The following is a 17796-nucleotide window of genomic DNA, read 5'->3' on the forward strand; positions in this document are numbered from 1 at the left end:
AAATTCATTATTAACTTTTAAAACCTTTTTTTGGTAGCTATTTTAGGATGGGTTAAATAGTGATGAACCAGGGTTGGGGGGGAATAACTATTTTGTTCTTAAAAAAAAGACTGATCATATTCTTGAACTGACAGCTTCATTTATTTTTACCCATCATTCCAGGAATCTTCTTGCAGTTGTACCATTTATCTAGATTAATTATTTAAAAATTTAAACATGAGGTTGACAGATATATTCCTCCAAAATAGAAAATAACTTGTTTGAATCAATCAGACTCAAATTGATATACAGCTTTTTTTTTCCAAAAGAAATACTGTTATTACAATTTTTGTCTTATTTGGAACTTTCTGTTTTTCTATAGCTCATACCACTCAGTTTACTCAACCTGGCTGGTATTACCTGAAGACGGTTGGCCATTTAGAGAAAGGAGGAAGCTACGTAGCTCTGACTGATGGCTTAGGGAACCTCACCATCATCATTGAAACCATGGTAAACTTTTGTTGTTGCTATTGGATTAACTCATTTCTTTACTATTGGAAAAATAACATTATACAAAACTAAATACTTTTGTTTTACATGTAAATACATAAGCATACAGACAGATGCCAAGATCTTATGGCTTTCATTTAAAAAATTTTAGCCATGAGTTGTAAATCATAGCACACAACTCACTGATTTGTACAAAATAATTGGCTCTTATCTTTTCTTCACTTTGTTCCTGGCAATTGGGACAAAATTAAGGTTACCTGTGTACCAATATTTGTGGAGAAGACCTTCACGACCTTCCCTTGCCCTGATGTGTAACCTTATGGAGGCTGTGGCTTTTTTCTTTTTCATCCTATGGTTGTTTTGGGGAGATCTTAAGTCTGTTGAGAGCAAGGAGCTTAAAATTCAGGTGATTGAGGGGCTTGAGTAGGAAGGGAATAGGTCTGACAGGTGGACAGAGGCATGGGACGAGGTAGGGGCTTGAAAGCAGACATATCAAGGATTCAAGGGAACTGAATGAAAGAATGAAGGTGAAAAAACGTGGAAGGAGAAGCAGAAGCTAATGGAGAGAAGAAGTCTTAGAGGTGCCAGTGTGTGGAGATCTCAGGCTTCCCAAAGAGGTCAATGAAGTTCCAACAAAAAGGAGGTAGACAGAATAGGAAGTGCATATAGTCAGCAGGGCTTTGTGAAGAAGTATTTCTAGCAACTAAGTTCCCATGGGAGAAGCAAGATCCAAAACAGAAAACAGAGTAGCCTTAAAAAAAGTGTGTGTGTGTGTGTGTGTGTGTCTGTGTGTGTGTATCATATCAGGTTCTGAATGTCAGCCTACAGTTTGGCCAACTCCTGACCATAGACTCCTAAAAAACAAATTCTTTCAAATATCCTACTATCAGGTTTGAGCCAGGAGAAACAGTAAATATTCTTGGCAGTACTGACCTTTTTAAACTAAAGGTATCTATTAAGTGACTCACACCACAAACCAATAAGCCTTTTATGTCTTACTGTGGATGAAGAGGATCCTCAAAAGGGTGTAAAAAGATGCAGCCCTCCCAAAATCTACACTTGATCATAGCCAAAAGGCTGAGAAGTGATCCTCCAAAGACCTAGAACCACTCCCAAGGATAGTCAAGAGAAAGACCCAGATAACCTCCCTACTCCCCACTCCCTGTCAGAGCTGGCGATAGTTGGTAAACTAGATGCAAATAGGGTGCAAATCACATTTTTGTCCGGTTATATTCTTGGGGCCCCCAACTTGAAGTTGGCTGCCTGCATACACAAAACTGACAGCTCATACATCCCTTACAGGTGGGAAGTCAAGCCAGGTTCTCAGTACACAAAATGAGACAAATAGGAAAGCAATAGCTGACCCTGGGAGGGAAGGGATCTACAGGTAATGAGTACCCAAAACTAAATTTATACAAGAGTCACAAACCAAACAAATGTTTTTCTTCTGCTAATCTGAATTTGGAGAGGAAGGGATGAGGAGGTTTTTTTTTTTTTTTTTAATTGTCTTCTCTCGATCGGGTACTTCAGGCAGAGATCCAGAAGAGCAGGCCTTGGTGAGAATTCTTACCTTTCTGTCAGCTTTTTGTCAGTGTCTCAGGATCTCATCTGCAGGCTCTTAGAGTGAGTAGGCATCTCATCTTCTTCACCAGAAACTGTCTTCAGAGATAAGGAATATAGGGAGAGCACCTGCTGAATGAGGCTCTTACGACCTGCTTCAGAGGAGAAAGGAGAAGGTCAGAGAGTAAACTTCCTGCTTCTGCATTTTTCTCAAATTATTTCACTTTAAAATGTTTGGGGGGAGTGTGTCTTGAACCCCATCATGGCTGTTATGACTAATGGTGTGGATTAGCATATGTGTACAAGTTTTTCTGTGGATGTGTTTTCAGTTCTCTTGGGTATGTATGTAGGAGTGGAATTGCTGGGTCACATGGTAACTTTGTCTTTAGGATTTTGAGGAACTACCAAATTGTTTTCCAAAGTTACTGCACCATTTTACATTGCCACCAGCAGTTTATGAAGCTTACAATTCTCCACATCCTCCCCAACAGTTCTTATTGTCCATGCCTTTGATTATAGCCATCCTAGTGAATGTGAAGTGCTATGTTATTGTAGTTCAATTTGCATTTTCCTAGTGACTAATGATGTGGGGATCTTTTCATGTGTTTATTGGCTAGTAGTATATCTTCTTCTATTTAAACTCTGCCCATTTTTAAATTGGGATATTTGTGTTTTTATTATTATTGAGTCATAAGTGTTCTTTATTCTATATAAAAATTCCTTATCAGAAATATAATTTGCAGATATTTTCTCCCTTTGTATGGGTTGTCTTTCCATTTTCTTAATGGTATCCTTTGAATTAAAAAAAGTTGTAAATTGTGATGAAGCCCACTTTGTTTTCTCTTTTGTTTCTTGTGCTTTTGGTTTCATATCTAAGAAGCTATTGCCTAATTCAAGGTTCTGAAGATTTATATTTATGTATTCCTTTAAGAGTTTGAGAGTTTTAAATCTTAAATTTAGGTTTTTGGTCCATTTTCTTTCTTAACTGGGGTTATATGTGTGTCCAACTTAATTCTCTTGCATTTTGATATCCAGTTGTCCCTGCACTAATTTTTGAAAAGCCTGTTCCTTTTTCATTGAGTTGTCTTGGCACCCTTGTTGAAAATCAATTGGCAATAAATTTGAGGGTTTATTTCTAGAACCTCAATTTTTTTCTGTTGACCTATATATCTGTCCTAATGTGAGCACCACACTGTCTTAAGTACTGTAGCTATTTGGTAAATTTTGAAGTGAGGAAATGTGAGTACTTCAATTTTGCCATATTTTTATTTTTTATTGACACAGGGTACAATTTGATGTTTTGATACATACATGTGGTATAATGATCAAATCAGGGTATGCCCATCACCTCATGAATTTATCATTTCTTTGTGATGAAAGCATTCAAAAGCCTCTCTTCTAGCTGTTTTGTAATATACAAAACCTTACTGTTAACCATCTTCACCCTAGTGTGTAATAAAACACCAGAACTTATACTTCCTGTCCAATAGTTACTTTGTACCCGTTGACCAACCTCTTCCTGTCCTTCCCTTCCCAGCCCCACCCCAGTGTCTGGTAACTGCTGTTCTACTCTCTGCATCTGTGATATCAACTCTTCTTTTTTTTTTTTAATTCTACATGTAAGTGTGATCATGAGGTATTTGTCTTACTGTGTCTGGCTTATTTCACTTAACATGATATCCTCCATATTTCTCCATGTTGTTGCAAATACCAGGATTTCATTCGATGACTAATAATACTCCATTGTGTTTATATATCACATTTTCTTTATTCATGTATTCATTGTTGAACACTCAGGTTGATTCCATATCTTGGCTATTGTAAATAGTGTTTTAATAAACATGGGAGTGCAGATACCTCTTCAACATACATATTTTATTTTGGGGGGATATATACACAGTAGTGGGATTACTGGTGCACTTCCAGGCTGGAGTACAGTGGTGCAATCTTGGCTCACTGCAACCTCTGCCCCCTGGGTTCAAGTGATTCTTCTGCCTCAGCCTCCTGAGTGGCTGGGATTACAGGCGTCTGCCACAACATCTGGCTCATTTTTGTATTTTTAGTAGAGACGGGGTTTCACCATGTTGGCCAGGCTGGTCTTAAACTCCTGACCTCAAGTGATCTGCCCGCCTCAGCCTCCCAAAGTGCTGGGATTATGGGCGTGAGCCACCATGTGCCCCACCTATTTTTAATTTTTTAGGAATCTCCACACTGTTTTTCATAGTGGCTGTACTGATTTACAACCCCACCAACATTAAGTATTTCTTTTTTTCCACATCCTCACCAACACTTGTTTTCTTTTTTTGTTGTTGTTGTTGTTTTGTTTTTGTTTTTTTTTGGTAATAGCCATTCTAAGTAGAGGGAAGTGGTATCCCATTGTGGTTTTGATTTGCATTTCCCTGATGATTAGTGATGTTGAGTATTTTTTCATGTACCCGTTGGCCATTTGTATGTCTTCTGAGAAATGTCTATTACAGTCTTTTGCCCAAGTTTAAATTGGGCTATTTTGTTGTTGTTCTTGTTGTTTAAGTTCTTTATATCGTCTAGATATTAACCCTTTGTCTCATGTATAATTTGCAAATATTTCCTCCCATTTTGTAGGCTGTTTTACTTTGTTTCTTTTGCTGTGCAAAAGCTTTTTAGTTTGATGTAATCCCCTTTGTCTATTTTTGCTTTGTCTGTGCTTTTGAGGTCTTATTTAAAAAATTCTTGCCCAGCTCATTGTCATAAAGCACTTTCCCTTTGTTTTTTTCTAGTTTCATAGTTTCAGGTTTTATATTTAAGTATGTAATCAATTTTGAGTTGACTTGTGTATATTGTGAGAGATAGGGGTCCAGTTTCATTCTTCTGCATGTGGCTATCCATTTTTCCCAGCGCTGTTTATTGAAGAGACTGTCCTTTTTCCCAGTGTGTTTTCTTGGCACCTTTGTTGAAAATTAGTTGGTCATAGGGCATGAATTTATTTCTGGACTTTCTATTCTGTTCCATTGGTCTGTGTGTCTGCTTTTATGCCAAAACCATGCTGTTTTATTAATCATTGCTATAGCCTTTTAGTATATGTTCAAGTCAGGTAGTGTGATGCCTTCAGCTTTGTTCTTCTTGCTCAGGGTTGCATTGGCTGTTTGTGGTCTTTTGTGTTCCTATATAAATTTTATGGTTGTGTTTTCTATTTACGTGAAGAATGTCCTTGGCATTTTGATACAGATTGCATTAAATCTGTAGATTGCTTTGGGTAGTATGGCCGTGTTAACAATATTAATTATTCACTATATTTTTGTGAGTTATTTTTTAGTGATTATTCTAGGGCTTACCATATACATATTAACTTACTGGACTCACTTCAGATTTAAACTAACTGAATTCCAGTAGATTATGCTGAATTCCCTTGTTGCTCTGTTCCCTTTCTCCTTTTGTTCTATTGTTAGCACATATATCACAACACTGTGTGCTGCAAACTCAATAGGACATTGTTACTTTATACATAAATTTATATGTTTTTAAACCAGTAACATGCTGTTTCGGTTACTATAGCCTTGTAGTATAATTTGAAGTTAGATAATGTGATACCTCCAGATTGTTCTTTTTGTTTAGGATTGCTTTGGCTGTTTGGACTCTTTTTTGGTTCCATATGAATTTTAGGATTGTTTTTTCTAATTCTATGAAAGATGATGTTGGTATTTTGATAGGAATTACCCTGAATATGTAGATTGCTTTGGGCATTGTGGTCTCATTTTTACAATAGTGATTCTTCCAATCCATGAGCATGGGATGTATTTCCATTTGTTTGCATCATCTATTATTTCTTTCAGCAGTATTTTGTATAATAGTTCTCCTTTTAGAACTATTGATTCTTGGTTACGTATATTCTTATATATTTTTGTAGCTATTCTAAAAGAGATTGAGTTATTGATTTGATTCTCAGTTTTGTCATTATTGGTATATAGCAGTGCTGCTGATTTATGTAGATTATTTGTGTACATTGATTTTGTAACTTGAAACTTTACTGAATTCATTTATCAGATCTAGCAGTCATCTATCAACAGAGCAGAATAGAGACCCAAAAATAATGCCAAATACTTAAAACCAACTGATCTTTGACAAAGCATTCAAAAATATAAATTTAGGGAAAGGACATCCTATTTAATAAATGGTTCTGGGAAAATTGGATAGCAACATATAGAATAATGAAACTGCATCCCTATCTCTCACCTCACCATATACAGAAATTAACTCAAGATGGATTAAAGGCTTCAGTCTAAGACCTGAAACCATAACAATTCTAGAAGAAAATCTAGGAAAAATTTTTCTGTATATTGGCCTAGGCAAATAATTTATGACTAAGACCTGAAAAGCAATGCAACAAAACAAAAATAAATAAATGGGACTTAATTAAACTAAAAAGCTTCTGCAAAGCAAAGAATCATTGGAGTAAACAGACAACCTACAGAATGGGAGAAGACATTTAAAAATTATGCATCTGACAAAAGACTAGCATCCAGAATCTATAAGGAACTCAAACCAGCAAGAAAAACACAAATCCCATTAAAAAGTGGCAGGTGACATGAATAGACATTTCTTAAAACAAGATATATCAATAGCCAAAAAACAGATGAAAAAAATGCTCAACATCACTAATCATCAGGGAAATGCAAATTAGAACCACAGTGAGATACCACCTTTCTCCAGCCAGAATGGCCATTAAGAAACATCAAAAAACAATAGATGTTGGCATACATGTGGTGAAAAGAGAATGCTTATCCACTGCTGGTGAGAATGTAAGTTAGTACAACCTATATGGAAAACAATGTGGAGATTGATAAGAACTAAATTGATTGATCTACCATTCATTCCTGCAATCCCACTACTGGATATCTACCCAAAAGAAAAGAAGTCACTGTATCATAAAGTCACCTGCACACATATGTTTGTATAGCACAATTCACAATTGAAACATATGGAATCAACCTAAGTGCCCATCAACTGATGAGTGGATAAGGGAAATATATATATACCATATATATGGTGTGTGTGTATGTGTGTGTGTGTGTGTGTGTATATATATATATGGTGTGTATATATATATGGTGTATATATATATATGGTGTGTATATATATGGTGTATATATATATATGGTGTGTGTGTGTATATATATACACATATATATATATATATATACCATGAAATACTCTTCAGCCATAGAAAGAATGAAATAATGCCTATTTCTTTGAATGTCTCATTTTTTGTGTGTGTTGTTGGAAACTGGACCTTATATATAATATATGGTAGCAACTCATATATAATATATGCTAGCAACTCTGGGCATTGATCCTCTCCCCCTTGAGGCTTGTCGTTGTTTATTTATTTACTTAGTGATTTGCTGGAGTATTTTAGTTAACTCTGTTCCCTCCCTGTTCCCCTCCACACACTGTAAAGCCTGAAATGTTGCTCCTTGGAGAATGTGGCTTTGGGCATATCCACAGTCACCCTGGGATGACATTTGTTTTTCCAGAACTCTGTCTGGTTCCTTGATCACACCTCACTGTAAGTTCCACTAATTGCTGGTGGATTTCTGTATTGTTTTAAACAATGCCCTGGGGACTTAAATTGTTCCAAAGACTGATCCAATTAAATTCCAGCTCATTTTCAGGGGTGGTTTGAGGTTAGTGTTTTAGTTTTCTTCTGACCACTGGAGATTTTTTTTTTTTAACTGTCACTTTTTTTTTATCTCATCATAAATTTATTTTCAGGCAATATGATAATCTATTAACACTCGGCATACTCTGAACTTACAGAATAAGTACCACTCTATACTTCCTCGTTAATGACTATCATTTTACATGAGCTTTTTCTACAATCACAATGAGAGAACAGATTGCTACATGTTTGCTGGTAAATACATTCAGTAAGGCACTCAAATCCTAGACACGAACTAACCACAGAACGCTCTTCCCCGCTTTAATAAATTGAAACATGATCTCATTTCCTTCGTTTTCAATGCTTTTTATAGAAAGACACGCTTGTCTTGAACTTGTCTAAACATAGGTTTGTATAAACTAATCCATTATCGTGTACAGTTGTAATCAAGGAAATGATTTCACATTGACGGTTTTTTAGGTAGGGATAAGCAAAAGCACTGCAGCAGTTTCTGAGGGAATGTCTTCCCTGTGGTTCCTCGTACTTAGTACAATGTCTGGAACGTAGCAGGGACTAAATACAGTGAACAAATGGGCAAACCTTTAATTCCCAGGGATCTGCTACATATTGCCTTGACTGGTAGATCATTTCTCCAGAAGAAAGGAAGAAACCAAAAAACAAAAATAATCTTTTTAAACCTCACAGGATTTTCTTAGAAAAAAGTTTTAATTGCAATTCTCTTTGTAAAATATATTTAATAAAAAATCCAAAGCAAAAGCCCTATCATTTATTTACTTCAAAAGACAAATCATTTCAGTACTTCTTCCTTGAAATGCCTGCAATTTCTTCCTCTGGCCTCAGAGAAGGGCATCGGCTCCATGCTTTAGAATGTTAGGATAAAAATCCAGGAGGGAGAAATCTTGTTGTAATGGATAGCTGTTTTCATCTAACACAAAAAAGCTCTGAATCTTTAATACACAAGGTTCTGCGCTGACTGCCAACAAGGAGTGGAACAGGTCTGCCACGACCATCCCATAGGTGATCCCTGAGGAAGGAACTATCACTCTGTTGAGGCAGTCTGCAGAAATGTTGAGAAGAATCTTCTCTATCAGCTTTGATTCTACATGATGCAAACATCATGTCTTCCATCAACTACAGTCATTAAGGATGGCCTATAGTATATTTTCTTCATAGTAAATGGCAAGCAGCTAAAACATTGTTTGTAGATCCTGTTCTCAACTGTTTCTAGTTCCAATCCACATTTTGCGCAGCCAGTATATACGATGTTGGGAAGAGAAGAAAAAATACTCTTCGGAGAACTGTGAGCATTTAGAGCTATCTTCTGAGCTGCCGTAATAGGAAATGACAGCTCTGAAATCTGGGCTTTAATTAGAACCACTCCTGAACATTTATCCTCTAGGTGGGTTGCTAAGTCTGATATCTTCCCAAAGGAGGGTGCACTTTTTTGAAATTTTGCTTTAAATGTAATTGCCCTTATATCATCATCAAACAAGCACTCACAGGATGACCAAGGCGTTGTATGCAATTTTAGGTTTTCTAGTATGTAATTGCGCTGAACAAAAATATATTTGAATTCCCAAATATAACCTTTTTTCCTTTGAAGTTGAGGGTACCAGGCTGCTCCAGGACCCCATAATACAAACACATAATGTTCATCTTGGGCCTGTTCCACTGTTAACATAACTTTTTTCTGCTTCTGTCCTCTATAACTGTATACTGCGTCTGTCAGTATAGTGAAATCAACAACTCTTAGTATTGTGTGGACTAATACATCAGGCTGAAGGTGCTCCAATTCTACAAAGTCTATACTGTTCACCCTCTGAGGCTGCCTCGGAGGAAGATCTCTGAGGTAGGAATGTTTTGAGGACACATGTGCCAGTAAGTCTTGAAGTACAACATCACTAACTACACTGGAATATTCTTCAGGCTGAATAGATGAATAACTCCCAAGATTTAATAACTGACTGCTAAATGTTGATTGTAGTACTGTCTCGCCAACCCATTGGTCCTCGTGAATAACAACATCTGCGAGTAAAATTGTATCTCCAAGAGACACTGTAAGTGCCCAAAATGCTGCAGTCCTCCACAGAAAAACCTTCTTAGTTTCTGATTGATCAATTACTGTAACTGTTGCTAAAGACACTTTAAAGCCAGAATTTGGTCTGAATTTTATGTTTATTTCCTTCACATGGCATGGAGATAGCACCATGACTGAACAATTATACTTCTGGCTTTTAGAATCACAGTTTTTTATTAATGACTTTTTTAATACCCTTAAATTCAGACACGTTCCTCTGATCCATTTCTACAGCAGAATCTCCTGCATTAGAAATCAACTTCATTTTCTTAGCTCCTTGAAGGACTCTAGATAGAGCTTCAGACTGGCCCACTTTATCTTCAGAGGTGCAGCTTCTTTTAATAGCACTTTTGTGGAAGGTATTTAGTTCTGAACACAGTATTCCTGAGCTACACAACTCAATACGTATCTCATTTGGTGGCAGTTCATCTTCAGAACTGAAAAGTTCTTGAGATCCTGTATTTTCTTCAAGACCTTTATCAGAGTTTATGTGAATGTGGCTATTTTCTGTTTTAGGACAAACAGGACTAAAATGTCCAAGGGAATATGCTTGGTTTTGTCCACTTTCGTATGCTTCTGTAAAATCATCAAGTTGAATTGAATTCTCTTCAGGTATTCTTATCTCCCCGTAACTTGCCTTTGGTTCAGTCGCCATGTTTACATTCCCTTTATTTATAGGACTCCGCCCTTTATCTTTCTTTTGAGCTAAAAAAGCAACCTGGCTGGAGGTAATTATACTGAGAAATTCGGTATCAGTTGATATTTTAAGGTCGGAGACCTTCCTAACTGCTGCTTCAGACCTTGGCTTATCTACTGTGTTCAAGGAAAATAATCCCAAACACCGGTTTTGTATTTCATGATATTCTGTTGGCACACTCTCTTTGTACCACTTCAGGCCCTATATTAATTTGTTTAGTACTACAAACCAAATCCAACATAGCTGTACATTTATGGCCTAACTGAAACAAATTTGTGTTAAAGTTCTGACCACATATATCTGACTGATGTTTAGGCTGTTCATCTATAATTTTATTTTCACTGAGAAGCTTTTGATACTTTTCAGTTAAATGTGGAACTGTGCTTTTAAATCCACATATTTGCATATTAGAGCTAGTTACATCACTCAGTTTAGATGAGTGAATCTTCTGGGATTCTATATTCTGTGTTTCAGAAACAGAATGTACAAAGTTATCTTTCACATGAACATGTCTATTCATACAGTTTGCTAAGAAATGACCACTGAGATCTGGAGAACCAATAGATTCTGGGACTTCATAGTTTTCAAGATTTTTGTGCTGTTTTTCATCCTTCAGATATAAAGAATGTTGACTGTGTAAAAATGAATTTTTTTCCAGGGGTCAGCAATGGACATTAAAGAAGCTGTGTCTTGTGATACTGTCATTTTTAGTGAAGCAACAGGATACTAGGCTGGGTGGTTCTCAACAGGATATTAGGCTGGGCTGTGGTTTAGCTTATGCCTATAGTGAAGCTACTGGTCTCTTACTTTCTTTTCACCAAAACCTCCATTATTTTTTAGAACAACATGAGTCTTAAACCTCTCTATGCTCTGTGTCAAATATCAATTCCTTTAAGGAAAGGTTTGAAGCTGTTTCATGCCTTGCCTCTCCCCCTGGGTAAATCTCTAATCTCTACTGATGTCACCTTTCTTATTGTTGAAATGTATGTTTTCTCTTAACTTGATTTTTTATTAGTCTGGCTAAAAGTTTTTCAACTGTATTGATCTTCTCGAAGAATCAGCTTTTGGTTTTATTATTTTCTTGTGGTTTTTAAATTTGTTTTTGTTTAATTGATTCTTCTTTGCTCGTTATTATTTTCTTTGCCTATTTTGGTTTTTTCTTTATTTTTATTTTTACTTTTTAAAAAAATTTTATTTCCACAGTTTTTTGGGGAACAAGTGGTATTTGGTTACATAAGTTCTTCAGTGGTGATTTGTGAGATTTTGGTTCACCCATCCCCCGAGCAGTATACACTGAACCCAATTTGTAATCTTTTAAAATTTGCTCCTATTTTTCTAGTATCTCAAGACAGAAGCTGAACTCTCAAATCCTTTCTTGGTTTCTAATCTAGATATTTAGCGCTGTAAATGTCCTCCTAAGTATTGCTTTATTGGCATACCACAAATTGTGATATGTTGTGTTTTCATTTTCATAAAGCTGAAAATTCTAATTTCTCTTTTTATTTTTCCTTTGATCTATTGATTATTTAGAAATTTGATAGTTTGTAAATATTTTTGACTTTTCCAGAAGGTTTTCAGTTATTCATTTCTGATTTAATTCTATTGTGGTTAAAAAAGTACTTTGTGTGACTTGAATCTTCCTGTATTTATGAGGACTTGCTTTATGGATCAGAGTATTGTGTAGTTTGGTCAGTGTTCCATGTGCGCTTGAAAAGAATGTGCATCCTGCTGTTGCTAGATGGAGGCATTTATAGGTGGCATGTTGTTTGGTAGTGTTGTTCAAATCTCTTATATCCTTGCTGATTGTCCATCTAGTTGTACTATCAATTACTAAGAGATGGGCATTAAAATCTCTGATTATGAAAGTAATTTTTTAATTGTCTGCAAAGCCTGAAATAGAACTGTGTACTGTAAGTATTCTGTGACTGTGGAATCTCTTAAAGTAGGGATTATGTCTCATACTTCTTTTGATCCCAGCCCATAGTTGTGACTATTTAGTAAACAGTGATGGCAATGTGAGAACTATGTTACACATATTTAGCTGACCTTAGTGTGTATTTGGTATCTATATATACTATATATATACACACCCATACATATGTATATATATTTTACTTCTTACATGAGAACGGAAGTTATATTTAGATGAGATGTCTTTTCAGTGAAAACATCCTTACTTTTGCTTTTTATTTGATATATTTTAGTTGGAAAACAGTTATAACAAAAAATCTGTGTGCCATATATGTCTCTACAGTTTAGCTATGAATTCAAAATTTGATCCAGTTGAAATGCCATTGACCTTTGCATTTGACTAGGAACATACAATACACATTCAGTAAAGATTATATTATAAAAAAGTCTTTAAAAATGTGAAATAAACTCATATTTGTTATCTAGTGTATGTTAATTTCTGTTAATCTTGGGCATTAACTATTTTCCCCTAAGGTAGCTTATACATCATTTGGATAATGTATGTGATTTTTTTTTTTTTCAGAGTCATAAACATTCTAAGTGCATACGGCCATTTCTTCCTTATTTCAATGTGTCACAACAATTTGCCACCTTTGTTCTTAAGGGATCTTTTGTAAGTAAATATGTTTAACTTTATTTTGGTTTTGATTTAAGAATTTATATATTCTATCACAGGCCAGTAGTTCTTAAGTGAAGCCTTATATTATGAACTTTTAACAGTTTGCATATGAATTGACAGAGGCCCTGGTGTCTTCTATCTTCTGACTTGCTTTAATCTAACAGGATAGAAGCCAGTAGGAGGTAAAATGCTCTGTGACTTCGAGGAACACTTACAAAAGTCACTTGCAAGAAAGTTGTTCTTGGTGGTAGAAGCATTGTATGGTCCAGGGAACTTTCAAGCATTGATATTTACAGTATACTATGCCAAAAATGTTTTTTAAAAGTACCAGATACTTGCTATTTCTGTGAATTGTTACGTTTGAATTGAGAAACTGCAGTACCCTTTCTGCTTACTAATGGCATAAGAATTGTTTTTTAATACCAGAAAGTTATTTTAATTTAGAAGTTATTACACAGGTACAGTAATGAATGTTTTTGAAGCAAAGACACTAATTTTTTTATCATTTGCCAAAATTCTTTAGTGTTTAGAGAATAAAGTATTTGCTTGAACAATGTTTTCCTATTTTAAAAAATATTATTATTTAATATTTGAGGTGGTTCTCCCGATAAATAGAGATAATATTGTCATTGGTACATTCTTGCTGGTACTGATTTTGGAAATCCTCAAAGAAGATGTGATTAATTACTCAGCCATGTTTTTTTGTCTTTTCTTTACAGAGTGAAATACCAGAGCTACAGGTATGGTATACCAAACTTGGAAAAACATCCGAAAGATTTCTTTTTAAGCAGCTGGATTCTCTGTGGGTAATTTTAAAGTAAATTCTTATATTTTGGGTATTCCAACAGTAAAACAGTAAAAGGGCAAGGAAATGTCATTAATTAAGAATTTTTATTTTTATAAGTTTGTGTGTTTATAGATGTGTTTAGCTCTTAGACATTTAGTTTACCTTGGTGGATAGTGACGCCATCACCTGGCTTCCCAGGTTGGAAATTTAAGTCCCATTTGAGACTCTCTGTCTTTCCCATTCACCCTCTGTATCCCGCCAGTGGTCAAGTATAGACGATTGTATCCACACATTTCTCTTACTCCTTATTCTCCATTACCACCATTACTTCTTGTTTCAGTTCTTTATTATCTCTCTCCTGGATTTCAGAAACTGCCTCTTGTTTTTCCAGTCTGACTTTCCAGGTCACCCATCACACTGCTACAGAGTGAAATGTCAAAAATGCAGATCTGATTTTTGTGATCACCGTGCTCAGAGTACCTCAGTGATTATTTTCTTAGAAGTTCACATTCCTTAGTGTAGCACATGGCCCTCATTATCCTCCCAGGAGGTAGAAAACTGGTCTTCTTCCTAGATGTGTGTCCTACTAAACTGGCCACTCTTCACAGACTAAACTTAACATTTTTCAAAGCATAGCATGCCTGTTTATTTACCTCTGTGACTTTGCACATACTGTGTTCTTCAGCTAGAATGGCTTCTCCTCATCTTTGTCATCTTTTGAGACCCAATTCAAGTGTCTCTTCCTCTGAAGCTTCCTCACCAGTCTTAGCTCATATTCACCTAGGGCCATGTGCTTACCTAGTAAATGCTTTTCCTGAGCCACCTGGACACCTTGAAGACTGAGCCTTGCCTTAGCTTTATATCCCAGGTGCTTCCCACAGTGCTTCATCCATGGTGGTTTCTGGGGAAAGGTTTCAAGAACGAATTGGCCCAAACAAGCACATTATTTCACTTAATTGACACAAGTCTACCACTTTTTCTGGTTATTCTTAATGTTCTGATAACCAACTAGTCACTAACAGTGATAAAACACCTTATTATATATTAAGTTCTGAAAAAAAAGTTCCTGCTTTCTGTGTAACAAATTGCTAGGAATGGCATAATAAAATTGATTTTCCCCATAAGAAAAATAATGTCATTTGGGGTTATTCTTCAACCTGAATATAACATCAGGTATTTCATAGATCTGATCATCAATTTATCATTAAAACAAGGATAGTAACTCCTTTAATTCAAAGTAGAAAAAAACTGTTCAAATTTTGGGCATAGATTTAATGCCTTCAGTGATTATGCAAAGGATTCCAGTGTCTTCAGAGATCTACATTTAGCATAGAACAGCTTTGATACTGGGAGCGTTTCCCATTGGTCACACACTGGGCTTAGCACTTTAAAAGCATTATCTGGTTTAATCCTCACAACAGTCTGTGAGGTCTGTATTTTTTCCTCATTTTGTAGATGAGGAGATTGTGGCTTAAAGAGATTAAGTTGCCAAGATCGTAAGTGTGACATAAGCCTAACTTGCTAGTTGAAATATATATTGATCATAAAATGAGCAGGATTTTTCTCTCTTAATTGTAAAAGGATTTCTGTGATTAACAGCTGGGTCGACAGTGATATTTTATGGATTTTTCTACATTAGTAAACTACTGAGAGAAAAAAGCAGGTCTCTTAGTTGCATGTATTGAATATATCCAAGCTTTAAGGAGCTTACTGTGTAGTGGAAAAGAATAGGCTAATAGAAATAGATTTTGAGATTGTTTAGTCCTTCCTTCCATGAAGTAAGGTTGTTTAAAATTATAAAGCATAATTTTATAAAGTTTTCTACAATACTTAGGAAAAAAAGATTCCAAGGGCCTTGATATTGGTGAGTTTTCCACAAATGTTTAGGAAGTTCTGACAAATGATTTGGACTTTTCTTTAAGCTAATTTTTTTAAAGCTATTTTGTCCACATGAGATCAGCTGTAGTACCTGGTCTTGAATACAGTAGTGTCTTCTTTTTCAGCTCCTCGACAGCGGTGGCAGTTTCACACTGAACCTGCATGAAGATGAGCTGTTCACACTCACCACTCTCACCAGTGGTCGCAAAGGCAGCTACCCGCTTCCTCCAAAATCCCAGCCCTTCCCAAGTACCTATAAGGATGATTTCAATGTTGGTGAGTATTTTTCACTAAAACTTAACTTGGTCTCTATATTTAACAGTAGTGTGTTGATTTCTACCTGTCAAACTGGGTGCATGATGGAGTGGCTGTCAAAAGCACATTCATTTAGCTCCTACATCTCATATGTGGTAAAAGGAGGGCTAATTTTTTGTATTACTTTATGGTAAATCTAAATTTGAGGACCTGGTATTTGTCAGTTTCAGAAAAAAATATAGAGTTCATTGTTAGAATGAAAGTTATAATTCTAATTTGTTTTTGGTGAAACTTAAACTTTGTAACTTTGCTACTGCCGCATTAGCCATTATTGACATCTTCCTTCTGTGTGGAGGTTAAGACACATTCATATCTGTCTTTCCGCAGTACTAGTGAACTGAGTGCTTATGGGCAGTTATGTTGTCCTTGGGTGATCCAACTCATTATATACCATCCTGTGCTTTTTTTTTATTGAGCTTTCTTGGTTTTCTAGGAAGATCTGTCCTAAAGTTGTTAGAAAAGTCTTTAGTTATAGGTGATTTAGGAAAACCACTTGGAAAAAAGTTAGAAGACATGGTCATTGTAGTTATACTCCTAGTGAGTAAGTAACAAAATTTTTTGACTGGTTGGTGGTGGTCTATAGGTTTATGGGTCTCACAGACAGGGTCAGGTGGCTTTGTAATCTGCTCCTAAAATCTGTAGCAGCAGGAGAGTAATAGGGAGGGAACTGGCATTGCTGGAGCATCACTTGAACCTCCTGTTTGCTGCAGAGCTGCTTGTTCCACCAAAGATGGACACTTCTATCACCCTTTCCCAGTCACTGCTACAGGATCTCACTTCCCTTTCTCAGGAAATGATCTAGTTGGCTGGAGTATAAGGCCTTTTGGACTGTGTAGTGGAGTCCTCTCAACTATAACACAGACAACAGTGATCCTCAAGGGGAGCTTGGTGGTTTGTTTTTCTGCAACTCTTTGAAATGGCCTCTTAGATAAACCCATTAATTTTGTGAAACACAGGGTCTTTAAAATCTGTTGCTCGGTTGGTTCTGTTAGCAAAGGTGACTTTTGCCTTCAGTAAGTGAGGAATCTGTGTGGGATATGGCCTAGATAATGAGATTGAAGAACTTCTGCCAGCACCAAGACCAATATTTTGTGACCCTGAAGACTAAGAGGCAATTCCAAACCTTCAAATATAAAATGTAATACTTTATGAGCTACAATATAAATTTAAAACTAAAGTTAAATACTATAAGCTAGGCTCTGGAGATACTTGTTAGGGTTCTAAATGTCTCAAATGAGGTAATGGATGCAAAAACACTTGGAAAAGGATGAGGTATAAGAGCTGTAAGATATATAAAATTTCTCCTCTACAGCATTCATTATTGTAAGACTATAATTTAATTTAGTAAAACTAAAAAGAGATTGATAACTTACGCCCAAAACTGGTTTTTGCTGCAGTTTAGAAGTAGAAGAAAATTTGTAAATTTTATGCTTGATATAGTAAACCTTTCTTATGCTCTTTTGGCAGATGATTGTGACCCATGATTTGGAACCTTGCTTGACAGATATTAGAAATAATAAAGCTATCCCTTATTGAGCCCTTGCCAGGTGCTGGCTTATGTACATGTTATCTTTTCTTTAATTCTCTTGTCCTCCTGTAAACCTAGAAATGAAGAAACTTTAGATGCAGGGCAGTTAAATAACTTGACCAGGGCGACAGACTGAGCTCAAATTTGAATCTAGGTCTTACTTCAAAACTCATGACCTTTCCTCTACACCAGATGCCTGGATTAAATATTATGCAGCAT

At 35.9% G+C, this 17796-nt stretch overlaps 2 protein-coding genes across 14 annotated transcripts in view; one reads left to right on the forward strand and one right to left on the reverse strand.

Annotated features, from left to right (window-relative positions):
* Window positions 1-17796, forward strand: part of GALC (galactosylceramidase) — a 75235-nt gene that overhangs the window by 44446 nt on the left and 12993 nt on the right. For 12 of the 13 annotated variants that reach the window (XM_055288510.2, XM_055288504.2, XM_055288501.2 and 9 more), the window contains 4 exons: window positions 362-489; window positions 12974-13063; window positions 13789-13875; window positions 15860-16010. In XM_055288510.2, coding sequence (XP_055144485.1) covers window positions 362-489; window positions 12974-13063; window positions 13789-13875; window positions 15860-16010 — 456 coding nt within the window. The remainder of the gene's footprint in view (window positions 1-361; window positions 490-12973; window positions 13064-13788; window positions 13876-15859; window positions 16011-17796) is intronic. The other variant, XM_055288502.2, reaches the window with a different exon arrangement.
* Window positions 8516-11196, reverse strand: LOC129487305 (shieldin complex subunit 2-like). Its single transcript, XM_063645499.1, is given in 4 exon segments — window positions 8516-8810; window positions 8813-9730; window positions 10771-11124; window positions 11127-11196. Coding segments are annotated over 4 exon segments (1599 nt in total). The 5' UTR covers window positions 11185-11196; the 3' UTR covers window positions 8516-8541.

This window comes from Symphalangus syndactylus, chromosome 8 (genome assembly GCF_028878055.3).
Source record: "Symphalangus syndactylus isolate Jambi chromosome 8, NHGRI_mSymSyn1-v2.1_pri, whole genome shotgun sequence".
Lineage (NCBI taxonomy): Eukaryota > Metazoa > Chordata > Mammalia > Primates > Hylobatidae > Symphalangus > Symphalangus syndactylus.